At 39.6% G+C, this 16,959-nt stretch overlaps 1 protein-coding gene across 1 annotated transcript; it reads right to left on the bottom strand.

The window, feature by feature from the left end:
• Positions 1–4,192: 4,192 nt before the first annotated feature.
• LOC105051005 (L-ascorbate oxidase homolog) lies at positions 4,193–9,995 on the bottom strand. Its single transcript, XM_010931255.4, has 8 exons — positions 9,541–9,995; positions 9,332–9,441; positions 7,262–7,532; positions 6,837–6,939; positions 6,300–6,645; positions 5,274–5,639; positions 5,102–5,180; positions 4,193–4,673 (listed from the first exon to the last, which is right to left on the bottom strand). Exons 1-8 carry the CDS (start codon positions 9,676–9,678, stop codon positions 4,461–4,463), a joined length of 1,626 nt encoding a protein of 541 aa, XP_010929557.1. The 5' UTR covers positions 9,679–9,995; the 3' UTR covers positions 4,193–4,460.
• Between the last annotated feature and the right edge of the window lie 6,964 nt (positions 9,996–16,959).

The following is a 16,959-nucleotide window of genomic DNA, read 5'->3' as shown; positions in this document are numbered from 1 at the left end:
GAATGAGGTGACGCCTAGTATTCCTTCTTATAACACAAAAGAAGTACATACAAGAGTTAAAATTTGTTGAATGAAATGGAAAATGCTTATTTTATAACAATGTGACAAGCATTATAGATGTATGTATTTAGATAATATTGGACAAACATAACCAGCTAGAAGGTCAATTTATCTCCTGCATGCCGACATATAAATGTTTATAAAACCAAAATGTTGTCCCATACTGCTGTCTATATACGTTTGGCATCCAATCGTCTAATGAATCTTTCAGAAAGAACACACACTCCCACTTTGTACGCTAGAAATTTCAGCACCGCAACTAAACTAAACGTTCAGCCGGTAAGCAAACTAGGTCTCCAATTGGATAGCGGATGTAAAACACTCTATAAGGGATAGTGTACACATCTTGCTGTAAAAGCAAATCAACCAAAGCATCCCATCTAGGTCCCATGATGATATTGGAAAATAACAGTCAAATAATTGCCAGTTCCTATAAATTTTTTTCCCTATTGGCTGTTAAGAAAATCTTTGAATTTGAAAAAAGGCTGAATGGCACTTAAGTTTATGTAGTCCTTGGAAGTGAAAAGCCTGCAGTCTCTATTCAATGACTTCTTTTCCATATAAAGGAGTTGATCAAATTTATCAAAAAGTGCAGCGTCCCTTTTTTGGGTTTCAAAATTGATTTGTGATAACTCGGTAGATATGCTGCCGATTGTAAAATATGCATGCTACTTTCTATTTTCTGGAATGATTATGAAATCATATATTAAGGCAACTCAGATGAAGCTAGCTGAGCCTGGTATATTTGCTAAAGCTACTGTTGGATGGATGTCTGGTCAGGACACCACCTTCTAAGATCCTTTCAGTACCACGCGATGCAGCAGGAAGAAAGAAGAAACAAAACAAAAAGAAAATAATCAAAATACGTGGATCAGCCACAAAAAGACTCGCCTCCACGGGACATGCAAACTTCACTATGAAAAAGAAATTTTACAAGAGGAGACCTCATCCTCAATCCTTGTATACCCAATTCTCTCTCATCTGAAGTTCCGCTCACAAAAGCTCTCTCTCTTTTGGAGACCCCCTGAACCCCTGAAGAGCCTGGCGACCGCTGTCCAGGAGCACTGCTCCTTCTCTCACAGCAACGCTTCCGCCTCTTTCTCTCTTCTCGGGTTCGTACGGCGCTGTACGGCGAGAAACCCGAACCACACCCCTTCTATTCATCATAGGACACTTTTAAAGGATTAAACAGAGTTTAAACCTAATTAGATTAGGTTTAAGAATCCTAAACAAGCCAAATCAGCCTCCTGAACCGTCGGATCATCACCGGAATCTCCCTGGGCCGTCCGATCGCGCTCCGATCCACGAAATAGTATCATGGACCGCGAGAAATGCGTGGGAAACGCCCACGCGGTCCACAGGCCCCATCGTGGACCGCTCGGTCCACGGTGGACCAGGGCAAAGGGGCCGCGGGCCTGGGTCGCGCGTCCCGCGCAGACCTGGGCCTGGGTCGCGCGTCTCGCGCGGGCTTGGGTCGCGCGTCCTGCGCACCGCCGCCTACGGCCGCGCCGCTGCCGCCCGCCGCCGATCGCCGGCGATCCTCCACCACCTCGATTCTCGTGCCGACTTCAAAAGCTCGTATCTCCTCCATCCGAGCTCCGTTTCAGGTGATCTTGATCTCGTTGGACTCCGTTTTTCGCCGCGAACCTCACTGTGGGCTCAATGTGGACTGAATCTCGATGCGTCAAATCCTAACAATCTCCACCTCGACTCGATATTCGGCCTCCTCCAAACTCCGAGAGCTTCTAGATCTCCTCGCCCCTATGCCCTGGGGTAATCGCCTGCTGATCATGGATGGGCAAACATGGGAGTCGAGCCAGGCTGCTCGATCCCATCTCCGTCGTATGCTGTGCTCCTCCTGACCTGAGACCTGCTCGGGGCATCATCTTGTGGCAATAGGAATCTCACATTACGACGTCGCCTCTCGTCCTTCCGAGTCTCCTGTCTCGTGCCCGATCCGCCTCCTGGAGCTCCACCTCGCTCTGGGCTCCACCTGGCTCTCAAAGCTCCACCTCGCACTGGACTCCCTACCAGGTAATAATGTCCTCTGCTCTCCTTCTTCCCCTCCAGCACAATCCTATCACCGCGTAACACCCTCAGGATTTCTCCACCAGCTACCGTCCTGTAGCCTCTCGAATCCAATCTGCTAAGTGAGATAAGATTCCGCCTGAAATCGGATATGTATCGGACCTCCCCCAATCTCCTCGCTGCACCGTCATGTGTCCTCTAGCTGACCGTCCCAATGCCTCTGATCGCACAGCTCGATCCATCCGGCAGATATACAGTGCCCTCACTGTTCTCCAAGAAGTCAAACTGCTCCTCTCTACAACACACATGATAGGAGCATGCAGAATCTAATATCCACTGCTGGGAAAAAGTAGATACCGCGTCAGATATCTCCAGGACATCTCCATCTGAATCGCTGCCGATCGTCGCTACAGCAGCCACCGTCCGATTTTTCAGTTGAGGGCAATCTCTGGCTAGATGCCCCAACTCCTCACACCGGTAACATCTGATTTTGCTCAAGTCTCTTCTGGACTTAGACCGCCCTCGATGCGATCTTCTGTCGCTCCGTCTACCGCCTCCTGCTCCTCCAGAAGCCACCAAAGCTGAGCTACCGCCACCTGAGCTCGAAGCTGGATTCTCCCTCCTGAGAACCTCGTTCTGGAATATCGCCGCGATGACCTCGTCCATCTTGATAGTGCTCTTCCCCACTAGAAGAGCAGTCACCAAGGACTCGTACGAAGAGAGAAGCGACGCCAGCAAAACCAACGCCCTGGTCTTCTCCTCAACGTTCTCGCCAACGCTGAGAAGGTCGGTGAGGATCTTCTGGAAGTGACTGAGATGCTCCTGCACGCTCTGTCCCTCAGTCATCCGCAGTTAGTAGAACTGCCTCCAGAAGAAAAGAGTGTTGGTGAGAGACTTCGCCATGTACAACTCCTCGAGCTTCGACCACAGCACCGTCGGAGAAGTCTCGCTCAGCACATGGATCACCACCTCATCCGTCAGGTACATGCGGATGGTACTCACCACCTGCATCTGTAGCCGTTTCCAATCCCGCACCTCCATGGTGGTCGGCTTCTCATCGCACAAGAGAGCATCGATCAATCCCTGTTGGATGAGCACATCTTTCACCCTTGCCTGCCACAAGGAGAAATTACTCTTACCATCGAACTTGTTGATCTCCATCTTGATTGTTCCTGTTTTCTTCATCTTCAGTCTTGCTCACTACCGCTGCAATCTGCGTCCTTGTACTGCCTTGCTCTGATACCACTTGTTGGGTGGATGTCTGGCCAGGACACCACCTCCTAAGATCCTTTCAGTACCACGCGATGCAGCAGGAAGAAAGAAGAAACAAAACAAAAAGAAAACAATCAAAATACGTGGATCAACCACAAAAGGGCTCGCCTCCACGGGGCATGCAAACTTCACTATGAAAAAAAAAATTTATAAGAGGAGACCTCACCCTCAACCCTTGTACACCCAATTCTCTCTCATCTGAAGTTCCCCTCACAAAAGCTCTCTCTCTTGGAGACCCCCCTGAACCCCTGAAGAGCCTGACGACCGCTGTCCAGAAGTCCTGCTCCTTCTCTCACAGCAACGCTTCCGCCTCTCTCTCTCTTCTCGGGTTTGTACGGCGCTGTACGGCGAGAAATCCGAACCACACCCCATCTGTTCGTCACAGGGCCCTTTTAAAGGGTTAAACAGAGTTTAAACCTAATTAGATTAGGTTTAAGAGTCCTAAACAAGTCAAATCAACCTCTTGAACCATCGGATCGTCACCGGAATCTCCCTGGACTGTCCGATCGTGCTCCAATCTACGGAATAGTGCCGTGGACCGCGAGAAATGCGTGGAAAATGCCCACACGGTCCACAGGCCCCGCCGTGGACCGCCCGATCCACGGTGGACCGGGGCAAAGGGGCCGCGGGCCTGGGTCGCGCGTCCCGCGCGGGCCTGGGTCACGCGCCGCTGCCGCCCGCCGCCGATCGCTGACGGTCCTCCACCACCTCGATTCTCGTGCCGACTTCAAAAGCTCGTATCTCCTCCATCCGAGCTCCGTTTCAGGTGATCTTGGTCTCATTGGACTCCGTTTTTCGCCGCGAACCTCGCTGTGGGCTCAATATGGACTGAATCTCGAGGCGTCAAATCCTAACAGCTACATTGCAAGGAAACAACATATGGAGTGATACACATACAGAACCTGATTTTCCTACAAACAATGGTTACCATTGCAGCAGCTAAGGAAGCAACAAATAGATATGAGAATTGCTTTGAATAAAAAAAGCAGGCCCAAGCGGAGCTCCAAGCTGAGTTCCTAGCAATATCTCCCAAAGTAGCCATCTGATCTCATGTAAACAATCTGTCACCCCCTCGTGACAAGATCTGGACATGCACTTGATCAGAGTGGTCTTGTTCGACGACCTGCAGCCCGGCCACAAAGAAGTGCATTCCTAGGAATTGGGTATTCATCCCTCCATGAATTTGCTGGAGAGTACACACGGAGATAGAATTGCTGCCCCAAGTATTGTCGAGCCCAGTTTTCAGACCTTACATTCCACATACCTACATTATCCAAAGGCATATAGATAGCAGTCCATCCTTTTGGATACACCTGAAATAAGTTTAATATCACCCATGTGTTAGATAATCCAAATGTAACAGATGAAATTAACTCATTGTAGTTGTACTTCTCAGGCTAGATAAGTCAGCTGAATCTATATATTTCCAGTTATTGTTGGTTTGAGGAGCTGCACCATGATTTTGGTCAATCCAAAAGTCCCAGACATAATCATGCAATTTCGACATCAATGCAGAAAATTCAGTGGGGCACAAAATTATGACAGCTTGCCAAACATCACAACAACATCTAAAATTTACTGAACAGGGTTATCATAGGATACTCTCAAGTCATTTTTTTTTCTATCTAGAGTTTTCTAGTCATAGACATTTGCCATTACTGAACCTTAAAACTCTGAGATGTTGATTAACCAATCTGTTGAAGAGCAAGGAAAAATGAAAGTTTAAAGTCTCAATAATTACCTGAACAGTGCAACGATTAACAGTGTCTCTCAAATTGTAAGACTTCCTGCTAGCTGCTGTCCATTGCCCTCCATCCATTCTGCAGAGTTCCAAATAATTCTTGATTACAATAGGTAATTAAGAATGAAAATATAAACTCTCGGTAAAAATGATTTAGCTTCTTCATTAGTACCCGACAACCCAGAAGGAATATCCATCAATATGCCATGATTGAACAGTATCTTCATAGTTCTCAAAGACAATCTCAACATATTCTCGAAAATTAGCTGCCATAACGGAGGTCTGGAGATAACCACCTCCAAATGTTGGGTTATAAGGAATGCTTCCAAGTGAAAATACACCAGAAATCTTGTAGAAGTCAGCAAGTTTCAGGGGAGTATCAGCTGGAATAAAGGAGACACTGTTGACAGCATATCTCTGCTTGCCATTGATGATAGGTGCAGAGTTTGCAAGCCTAATGGTTCGGGTAGTGTTGACAAGCCCATAGTGATAGGAACCTTGTGGGTTAGGCCTTGGCCCACTAGCTGAGAGATTCCATCTGGGTTTTAGATAAGAAAAGATCAGTGATCCACGTTAATTTGAAAATCTACAAAGTGGAATAAGAAATTTAGTAAATCAACAAAATTAGAGCAAACCACATCAAAATATCTATCCATATTGTTAAAGATACTAGCTTTAGCTCCCATCTATATATGCTAAATATTACGTTGATAGACTAGAAAAGGTTTTGCATGGTTGCGATCATCAAATTCAACAGTCTAAGTAAATTTAAGAGGAAATATAGAAAACCAAATTGCATGTATTCCAAGCTGAAATAGGAGCAAAGTTCATAAGTCAGATTATAACTAATTATATTAAAAAAAAACTTAATGATAGAGAGTAGAGACCATAAGACATAAGATGGAGATAAATTTTATAACCAAGGATTCGGATCAAATTTAGATACAAACCACTACACCGATACAACACAGGAAACAATTTTTTATTTACAGAGAGGACATTGGCATAATTAAAGAGCTTAATTGAATTGCTTGAGAATTTATTCATGAACCTGATAAACTATCTTCAGAGAAGCTTATACGGCTCACAGTGCACAAGGATAAATAGATGCACATTAAGGGGTGAAAAAGATGACAGAAAAATGAGAACATAAATACGTGATCATTAAATATTTTGAAGTGAAATATCAGGATAATACCGGACAGATCTAGCCTGGTTGAGGGACCAATCAATCTGGATGGTAGGCCCCCAAGGAAGTGGGTCCACAGGTTTTCCAAAAGAATTACTGTAATGGAGGATGGCAGTGGTGGTGAGCACAGTGCTGGTAAATCGGGTGGAAACCACAATGTAATAGTCCCGCGGCGGCTGATCAGCTGTGACTAGGACTGAGTAGGACTGGCCCAGATGGACATCCAATGAAGAATAGGTATTTTGGAGGGTGTGAGACCCTTCAACCTCAACCAGCTTCATCGTGTGCCCTTGAAATCTTATGTTTAGAGATGTTGTCAACCCCACATTGGATATCCGAAACCGGTATGTTTTACCTGTAAGAATCAAAATATAATATCCACCACGGTGATATCAAATTAACCAAACATAACTCGTATAATATATATCGCAGTGTAGTGAGATAAAAACACAGAAAAAATGGAAGAACAGATGGATAGTATCTACTTTTAACTTTGTGCAGAGTAGCAGTGGTTTGTCATTTTAGATAAAAGAAGATGAGGAGCACCTCGATCAACTGTAAAATAGTTCCCATTCCATCCACGGCCATTGATTAGAACACCATCAGGAAAAGGAAGATTCCTACCACTGTCTAATATGTATTTCAGAACCTACGAATGGAAAAAATAAAAACTTATTACAGCAAATAATGATAAATCGAGGCAACTAAAGTATAAAAATAACAACTCGCTAGTTCATGCTAGACTGAAGATATCAAAGTAGTATAAGCAAGGATGAAGATACGGTCCTTGATAGAAACATGGAGCAATGCTTATGTGCAGAAGTGGGGAAAAAAATGAGGAAGAAGAATGAACAGTTGATGCCAATGATGGCTTCAGTGTATTCTCTTCTTCTTTTTTTTAAAAAAAAAAAAAAAAAAAAAAATCTCGCTGGGACTCAACATGAGCAATTGTTGCAGTTAGGATGGCTTACAGTGTGGTTGGCCTTGTACCAGTCGCCAATCAACAAAGTATGATCTCCAGCAGGAGGAGGGAAGGGCACAGGAATCAATGGACGACTCAGAATCCTGAAGCCACCAAATCCACCAGCAGCCTTGTGGAATGCGAGAGAGGGGAAGTAGAAGTAGCTTCCAATCTGGTCCTTCACTTGCAGCACATAGGTAAAGTTCCTTCGAGGTGGGATGGGACAGTTGGTGCCATAGACCCCATCTTGCCATGAATTCCTCCTCTGCTGTATCCCGTTCCTGTGCAAACATTTAAAACCCCATACATCAGTGTCAGAATTCTTGTAGAACGGAGATGAGGAAAAAACTGATGCGCCCAAATTACTCAAATGAAACAAGAACAGTCCATACGGTACCGCGATTTTTTGTTTCATTAGTACAAATAAAACCTCATGATTCCAGAGTTTCGCGTTAAGTAATTTAATCAATCTTATCGAACGGAATACTGACTGTTATATGAAATTCTTCTGCATACAGAGAATGCTTGGGAACCTTTCAGCTTTGGGAGGAAAAAAATCAGATGACCACGACTCAAAGAAAGATGTCAACAGAGAAAACATTCCGTGGTTATTGATGTACGGAGATAACATCGTTCGAATTTGAATTCAGATCCGATCAAATTAAAACTGAATAATAGGAGTCTTACATCGATGATCCAACCGTTGGATGTGATCTACCATCTTAAAATTACTTGTACATCAACAATCATATGATTTGAAGACCCGTAACCTATGTATTAAGTAATCAAAATATAAATCTAATCTAATTTTATTTAGACTGTCCAATTTTTGACTACTTAATATGTAAGCTAGACATCTTCAAATTATATGATTTTTTGTGTGCAAGCAATTTTGAGATAATAAATCATATTCAACAACTTAGATCATTGATGTAACATCTTTTATTATAAAGCTTTGATTGATCGGATCTCGAGTCTAAATCCGACCGATCTGATTCTAGTCTGGCTGGTGATATATTCATATAATTATTGTTGTAAAAATAATCATGCAATACGAAGGAAAACAAACAACAGCTAATAACACCACAACAACAAAACTAGATAAGATCTTCAATTTGCAGTCTGTGTGTTCTTCTTGAATAACTCATAAATTGAGAAATTTGTATATTATTAGATAACTCTTGATCTATTCAATTACGATACTAAGAACTCATGCTATCTAGTTAAACATTACAGGGCCTTGGCCCAAGCTTACAAATTTAACACTTCAGGTTTAGACCTGCACAGTTATCTTATAGGTGTGGGCCTACTCTAACTTGTCCAATAGCTATCTCATAATGGCTTCGATTTCTAACACACAGGCACTTTGACATTGATCCTTTCAAAAGGCCTCTAGTGCTCAACAAAAGGTCAGGTCTCCCGAGGCACGTTCATGAAGGGCCCAAACCCAATTACTCCGACCCATTCACAGTATCACAACCTGTCACCACTGACAATCTTTATTAGTGGAAGTTGGCGGCTGACATGAAATCCATAATAAATAAGCGGGCCCCGCGTATTCCATTCTAACCTTCAGATCTCAATCTAAGGGCAGCTTGGATTGCACCAACATCAGATCAGATATGCCATATGTAACAATTAAACCACACAAATAAGAGAGGGATCGGATGCCTGGTTCCCACTGCCGCCCTGTTTTTTAGATTGTTTATTATTTTAATTTTTTTAAAAAAAAAAAAACCAGATCTAAAAGCTAAAAGGAGCGCCAATCGCATCCCGCCTTTCACAAGAAGAAAATGACAAGCGTGTCCCCGATTTCGCCCCTTTTCCCCAGAGGCGAAACCCCTCGGAACCACGTCATCCTCTAAAGCGACAGCCAGAAGTGGCGTCGGCGTCCCTCACAAACATGTGGGTGATTCCCACCGATTTATTTTTATAGATCGCGTTGCCAAAAAAAAAAAAACACAGATTTGGACCTTGAATTTGATCTCGCCAAATGACTTCCATGAATTGAAGCGTAAAGAATAATTTGATAATAAAGAAAAAGAGAAAAAAAAATAGTGACGGAAAGAATAGTAGTGACCAGGAGAGCAGGAAAGGCTCCGGCAAACTGTTGAAGACGTTGATGATGATGTTGTCATTGGTGACCGCCTCGATCTGGGGCCCCGGGAACTGGCCATTGATCAAAATCCCCTGAAATCCGCCACCAAAGAACAAATCATTGAACAAAAGTTCTCCCATTTCAAAGAAAACACGGAGAAACGAGAAGACGAAGATGGAGAGAGAGAGGACCTGTTGTTTGACACCGAGAGGCCAGATGTCGCCGTAGGTGATGTTCCAGGTGAAGAAGCGATAGGGGTCGTCACCTCGGACAGAGGAAATAAGAAGAGAAAAGAAGAGGAAAGAAGCCAAGAGGCTGGTCTTTCCCATTCTGAGGCCCCTCCCCCTTCCCTTTGCTTCCCGCCTAGAGAAAAAAAAAAAAAGAAGATGCTTGGAGAATGGGTAATTAGGGAAGAAGCACAGTAAAAGGGAAAGGGGAAAAGAATGGGAGGAGAAGACGAGATCTACGGCCACATTCTGATAGTGGCGAATAGTGTGAGCGGAGCGGAATGGAGATCGGAAGGGATAATTAATCGGGAAGCAAGCGTACTAATAGACGCGGACTTGTGAATTGTGTGCCTTCCAGACAGGCCTCCTTTTGTAGTGTAGAGAGAGAGAGAGAGAGAGCCGTCACGGGATGATGCGGGAGTAAAGAAGGGCAGGGGTCGGCAGAAGGGGTGACGGGTACAATGCCAATGGTTATGAACCGGCTAACCAAGGAACTACAGTTCCATCGCCGCGCACGCAAGTGGCGGTCAACCTGTTTTCATGTAACCACCTCCAAATCTCGCATTAAGGTGATAGTGAGCCGAGTTACGGAGCCTGGTTAAATACCATGAACCGATGTGATGGCGAGTTGCCAAGCCCAATATACGCCTGTAAAATATTTTCTTCTACACGGAGGAGAATACGTAAAAATATTTTTCTTAATCTCTTCACTATGTAACCTCATGCAATACTTTCCGATTTTATTCTTTTGGTCCATGTGAGCCAAGGGGGATCAGTGATGTCTACCTATCAACTTTGCCATGTCTCTACACAATGAGAATAACCTCATTCAGACCTTACGGTCCATGCAAGCCAAGTGACAACGAGAAATTTTTTTAGTAACTTGTCTCCACTGTATATAGGGTAATGCAGTAAGAAAAGGCTGGAAGGACGTTTACTTAAGGCTTGAGGGCCAACTTGGGATCAATGATGTCTACTCATCATCTCGCTGCTATCTTTGCTGGATCTCCTTAATAGCTTTATGCGGCGCCTTAATCAGGTGTTTGTATCGGTGTCAGTGGGCCATGTGGGATCGGGGCAACTCCAACGGCATTCTCAAATATTCAATTGCTTAATTGAGAAGGAAAAGGTCCACTCTATAAAAAGAAAAAGTTACTGTTTTATGGATACATATATGCATTCAAAAGATTATTGCCCTGCAATGGAAATTCTATGGGCCCAAATTTGATTAACTTAGTGATGACATGACAAATAACAACACTGCAAATGTCATGTCTGAAAAGCATCTTGCTTAAAGTTAATTTCAATCCTTATCTAATATTACTAAAGCAAGGAAAGCGGTTTGTCGCTGTGATAAAGCCTAATTATAGGCATGAATTTGGGTGATATAGCAGCTGTTTTTGTTTGCATTCTTTGCGGAGGCATGTTTTAATTAGTTAAGAGAGTTAAAACAGCTCTGGATGAATTGGTTGGTTAGCAAGAGCTTCCTTCAGCCTTCAGGGCATGGATTTAGGAAATTGCTGTGAACCTCTCTTTACAAGGGATGATGCATTTGCTTTGTTTCAAAAAATTCATGCTTTGATTGAGAACTACGATGCATGAAGGATGCACAAATTGTCTGGCGATGTGGAGTATACAATTGATCTGTCTAAGTTGGAAAAAAAAAAAAGAAAATACGCGAGAAATTCATATTTTATTTCTATTTAATACATGATTTTACTTCCAAAAATAATTACGCTAGCCAAAATAAATGAATAAAATAATAATGCGAATATTAACAAACAAGTGTGCGAGAGCAAGGGTTTGGGTTGCGTCTTCCGTGTGAGACTGAGACACTATCACATCTCTCATACACACCCATCTAGTAGATTTTTGAATCGTACCAATGGAGTTGATGGATGGCAATTTCAAACAACCATCGCTGTCCTTTCTTCCCTCGCATCCTCTTCTCCAATCTTCCTCCATCTCCTCCACCGGCATTCATATATGTCGCAAGATCGCTCTCCATTTTTTCCTTGACTAAGTCTACTCAATTTGTCCTTCCATCACATCGATGCCGTTATTGATGTATTTGATCCTCATTAAAGTTATTCATGCTGTATATACAAATGATGTTGTTATTAATATATTTTGCCGCCATTAAACTTCATTACTTAACATATAACAAAAATTTTTATATATAAATATTCTATTATTTATAATTTATTTTATTATTAAAAAATATATATTTCATGAATCGCTAAGAGCCGATATTAATGGTAGAAGTTTCTACGAGAATATCAAAGCATCTGTATAAGATTTTTCATTTATTTTATAGATACTACTATTGATGCAGAAATTTTTATTTGATTATTATAAAAATTTATATTTATCCTATAATAAAAATTTAATAAAATATTATAAAAATATTTTTTCAATTTTAATTTAATTTAGAATAGATGAAGATGAAAGAAACCGTCATGAAGGAAGAGAAATAGGTGAGGAGAAAGGAAAGAAAAATAGATGAGGAGAAAGGAAGGAGAAAAAAAATACCAGCAATGGAGATCGAGATCAATAAAAGAGAAGGGATGAAGGAAGAGGAAGATGAGCATGAGAAGGAAGAAGGGAAGGTGGTGAAAAAATGAATGGATATGAAAGGAGCCGCCGTAAAGGAGGAGAAATGAGCGAGGAGGATGGAGAGGAGAGAGGAGAAAGGAGGAGAAAAAAAAAGAGGACGCAGGCAATGGAAAAGGAGGGGATCAATTAGAGAAGAGGGAGAAAATAAAAATAAAAATATTTTTATTATTTTATAAAATAATAATATCATGTGATGGTCACGTGACATCTTTCCATTAATGAAGATAGAAAATTAGATCATATTGGAATATATCGATAATTAGAAGGATAATCTAATATTTTTTTAAGTACAGTGGTGTAAATAAAATTAGATTAAAATTGAAAAAATATTTTTATAATTTTTTTAAAATTTGATTATTAAATTTTTTTTATTTATTATAATTTTTAAATTATTATAATATATTTTAAAAATAGTTGGAAAAAATTTTATTGCAATTGTTCATCCATGCTCTTTTACATATATATATATATACATATATATATATATATATATATATATATCGAGCTTTGGGAAGGGTTGGATTGAGCGAGGAAACGTAGCATGTGCCGGGCCAAGGTCACGTCATTCGAGGCTATAGTTGATAAGAATTACTTAATTCATTAACACGGATAATTTAGCCAACAAGATGCGTGAACTGCCACGTGAACCACCGAAAGTTGCATCAGAAGGACAAGCCCCATTCCTCAATTAACATTATCCCGTGTCGGTGCGTTTTAATCGTCACCTCTTCCCACGTATCTCCAAACAATGGAAATAGGGTAAAAAACATTCGTGCAGGACTCTTCCTGCAATTGAACCATGGGAATGAACTTTACAATCATACAGACTGTTTGGATGATTAAATCTAAAAGTTTATAAGATTCATGATTTAAATATAAAAATAATAGACTATCGATAGATTAGATTATTTATCTATAAGTATCCAAATTATTTTTTGAATGAACTGATCTAAATTTCGTAGAGAAAAAAAAATATTTATAATTTGATATGAAATTTGGATCAATTCATTCAAAAATAATTTTAGATATTTATAAATATATAATTTGATCTATTTATAACCTAATATTTTTTATCATCAGATCATAAATTTTATAAAATTTTAAATTTAATTATTCAAATAGATTTTAAATATATGAATGCGGTTAGTTTACCAAAAAAACAAACATGCACGTCGTTTGTGGGCAAAAGCATCTTAGCGTGCAATAAGCCAGGATTCACGATTACTGTCTTGTCGCATAGCCTGGCTTGGTTGCGATGCATCTCGAACTTCTAACAGTAACCTCTAAGGCATGAAAAGAACTGCACCATGCGTCGGGTAAAATTGGTATTTCCTCTTCATATATTATTTTCCAAACAGGCCGTGGTATATGTTCTAAAATGAAAATAACCTTGTCTCATGGATGTTGGGAAAATTTTGAAGAATTATTAGGGTTTCCAGCAGCAATGTATCATATCTCGTTAGCTCGTCGATCCACATCACGTGGGTCCAGCATCAAGTTAAAATGTTAACGTTAAAGCCATTAATTTTTTTTCTTATAAAAAAAAGCCACTAATTTTTTATACATGGCTTAATTTATTTGTTGATAGAATTCTTTTTTAGCAGTTCCTAGTCGCCCGCCATATAAATATAAATCTGATTCAAAATACAAACCGTACAGTAGAATGGATTTGTTTTATGGCTGCGCTTTGAGTGTCTGAAAAAATTTCAAACGAATTCTTTAGTTATCACAAGTCACAATATCTATTAAAATTTTATAAATTTTTTAGAACTGAAATATGATGAATGAGTATGATCTATATTTAATTTATTTTTAATTAAAAAATTCATTCCCAACTATTTCTTATGAAGCAACATTCATTTGTATATTTTTAATTCATGAACGATCACGTAGAAGAAAATTGTATATAGGAAAAACCATGTGCATATAAAGGTAGAATATCAATTATGTGGGGACATAACGTCGAAGGGTAGAAGTGTTAACCTACCAAGTTGGTAAAATTCTGAGCATATGAATCAAGCGAATTGGAATCAAGTACCACCATCGATAGAACTTGGAATGTTAGGAAAATTTAGGGGAGGGCAACACATTGCTTACTTCATTAATGTCCATGGGCTCTTTTATCATAAAACTAATTGAGAAAAATATTACACAATAGCTAAATAAAAACACAAGCGAGCAAAATAAAATCCAATATCCCCAATAAATCATATCAAGCTCCTGCATCATCATATGAGTGAAACCAATCTTCCTTGTACGGTGGATCAATGGTGGTTACAATGGATTCTCCAATATTAATGGACTAATAAAAAGAATCACAAAGATTTGATCTTTAGATAATTGCTAGAATTAAAAGGTAATTTGTAGATAAAAAGTGCCTCAATCGTTTCAAATATATATTGAGGCCAAAAAATTTATAATGGTGCTGTAATTTAAGTATTATCATTTTTATAATCAATAAAAAATCATATAAAATATCAAAAAATCATATATTTTATTCAGAATGTCATATATATCCATAGAAAGTCATATATATTATTTTTATAGATATTGATAAAAAATCATATAAGATATTAAGAAGCCATATATATTGTTCAAGATATTATATATATTCATAAAAAATCATATACCATGTTCAGAATATTATATATATTTATAAAAAAATTATATAAGATATTAAAAAATGATAATATATTTTTTTTATTTTATAGATGAAAAAAATATTTTTATCAAAAATAATGAACATCATTAAATATTTATCTCATTATTAATTATATTATATAATTCAATATAATTAAATAATTTATTTTTTTTATAAAATAATATACAAAAAATTTCTCCGTTTGAAAATATATTTGCCCCATCATTAGCTAGCCACTTTCAATTTGCTCCACGTCCACACTAGTAGTTCACTGGAGAGATGGACCAGAGACATGAGACGAATAAAAAAAAAAAAAAGAAAAAATAGAAGGGAAGAATCCAGCAAAAGGCCAGTGCCAGATCTACCTTTTAGATAGCAAAAAAAAAAAAAAAAGTTTACCAAAAATAAAAAAAAAAAAAACAAAACAGGAGGCTGGATTTCCTAATTTCCTTCCAGGCGCTATTACAGCTGGCGCCCACGACGCATACGCGCCGTTGCCGTCAGCGTCACGTGCAGGACTCGACGATTCGAATTCGGAAGAGCCCATCCTCCGAATCGTTGACTGTCGGTCAAGACAGGACGGCGACAGCGTTCAGTCTTCACTTACAAATCATTAAAAAACGCCACCCATCATGTATTTTAATCCAACGTCGGAATATTATCAGTTCGACGGGTGTGGGAAACATTAGTACCTCGACTTTTTAAAAAAAATAAAAAAAATATTTACCGACACTTGAACTTGTCTTCCTAACCCACCGCTCTCCTTGCGTTGCCGCACTTGGAGCAAAGTAGTGCGAACCTCTCATGCCGGGCCATCCCCTTCAAGCATGGCCACGCTGCCACCTCGAGTCGCAAGTAGGTTTGGTCACGGATTGAGTTTAGATTTAAAAAATATCAAATTTTATATAAATTTATTTTAAAATTTTACTCATTTAATGGATAAAATTTAGATCCAAAATTTAATCCATGATCAACTTTACTCGCAAGCAATGTTTCTCGAGCGAACTTGTTTCATCTTAAAACCGTAGAAGTCTTGGAGAACATTAGTCTTTTTGAGCAAAAATCGAGACGCAAGAGTGAGTGTCGTCTTGAAGAATGCTAAAAATCAGGACTCCGTGGATGGAAGACCCATCCGAACCCATATATAAATCAGGACTGCATAGATAGAAATGAAAAATATTTGTATATATAGTTGGTTAATATTTCCTGATGATATTTGATAAGATAGCTGAAAGGCAAAATGTGTTAATGCATATACATTGTCCTTCCATTGCTCACTACCTAAGCTATATAGAGCACTGATTATATTCATATGTACGTAGGATCCTCCATGTTTATCTTGAGCTTGATTGCACCCTCTATCCAACCAAAAGTATATGAGTAAATAGGGTTAGCTTCGGACAAGCAAATCCCTCATGCAGCTTGACCACTATGCAGCCCTGATGCCATTGGGTTTGGTCTGCATCTTTCGCACTGAAGAATGATTCAGCTTCTTTCAGATGTCAACTGTTAGATTTCTCAATGACTGTTTTGAAATATATGCAGATGGATTAAAAAAAAAAAATAGAGCGTATTGAGATATATATAATATGTAATCAAATGATTAATATTATAATAAAAAAATCAATCATTCATTTGCACGAAAGATACAATTTGAATCCGATGCCATTTAAGTCCTCCAACCTTCAAGGCAATTAGCATAATGTGGGCTTTCACTAATATCATTTGGGTGATGTCGTTGCCTTTTTTTTTTTTTTTTTTTTCTTTTTTTTGTTTTGTTGTGGGGGTAGGGGGTGGGGGGTGGATAACAAGGTTGCATGGAGAACTCATTGTAAACAGATGAAAGAAATATCTCTAGGATCCATGTCGATGAAAATGTCAATTGTTGGATGGATGTTTGGTCAGGACACCATCTCTCAGGATCTTTTCACTATCGCGCGATGCAATAAAAAAAAAATAAAAAATAAAAAACAATCAAAATACGTAGATTAGCCATAAAAGGGCTCGCCTCCACGGAAAATGCAAACTTCACTATAAAAAAGAAATTTTACAAGAGAAGATCTCACTCTCAATATTCGTACACTCAATTTCTCTCTCACAAAAAATTTTTCCTCCCAAAAGCTCAC

The sequence above is a fragment of the Elaeis guineensis genome, chromosome 2 (genome assembly GCF_000442705.2).
Source record: "Elaeis guineensis isolate ETL-2024a chromosome 2, EG11, whole genome shotgun sequence".
NCBI classification, from domain to species: Eukaryota; Viridiplantae; Streptophyta; class Magnoliopsida; order Arecales; family Arecaceae; genus Elaeis; species Elaeis guineensis.
The sequence above is the reverse complement of the archived record's forward strand: the minus strand, read 5'-3'. Positions and strand labels throughout refer to the sequence as shown.

Bases quoted from the DNA above. Each gene is read 5' to 3' on its own strand.
- LOC105051005 (XM_010931255.4), bottom strand. From the start codon at position 9,678: ATGGGAAAGACCAGCCTCTTGGCTTCTTTCCTCTTCTTTTCTCTTCTT. The intron at 5,181-5,273 runs GTACTAATGAAG...GGAACTCTGCAG, and splicing joins TATTCCTTCTGGGTTGTCGG to AATGGATGGAGGGCAATGGA. The intron at 4,674-5,101 runs GTAATTATTGAG...AACTTATTTCAG, and splicing joins TTAATCGTTGCACTGTTCAG to GTGTATCCAAAAGGATGGAC.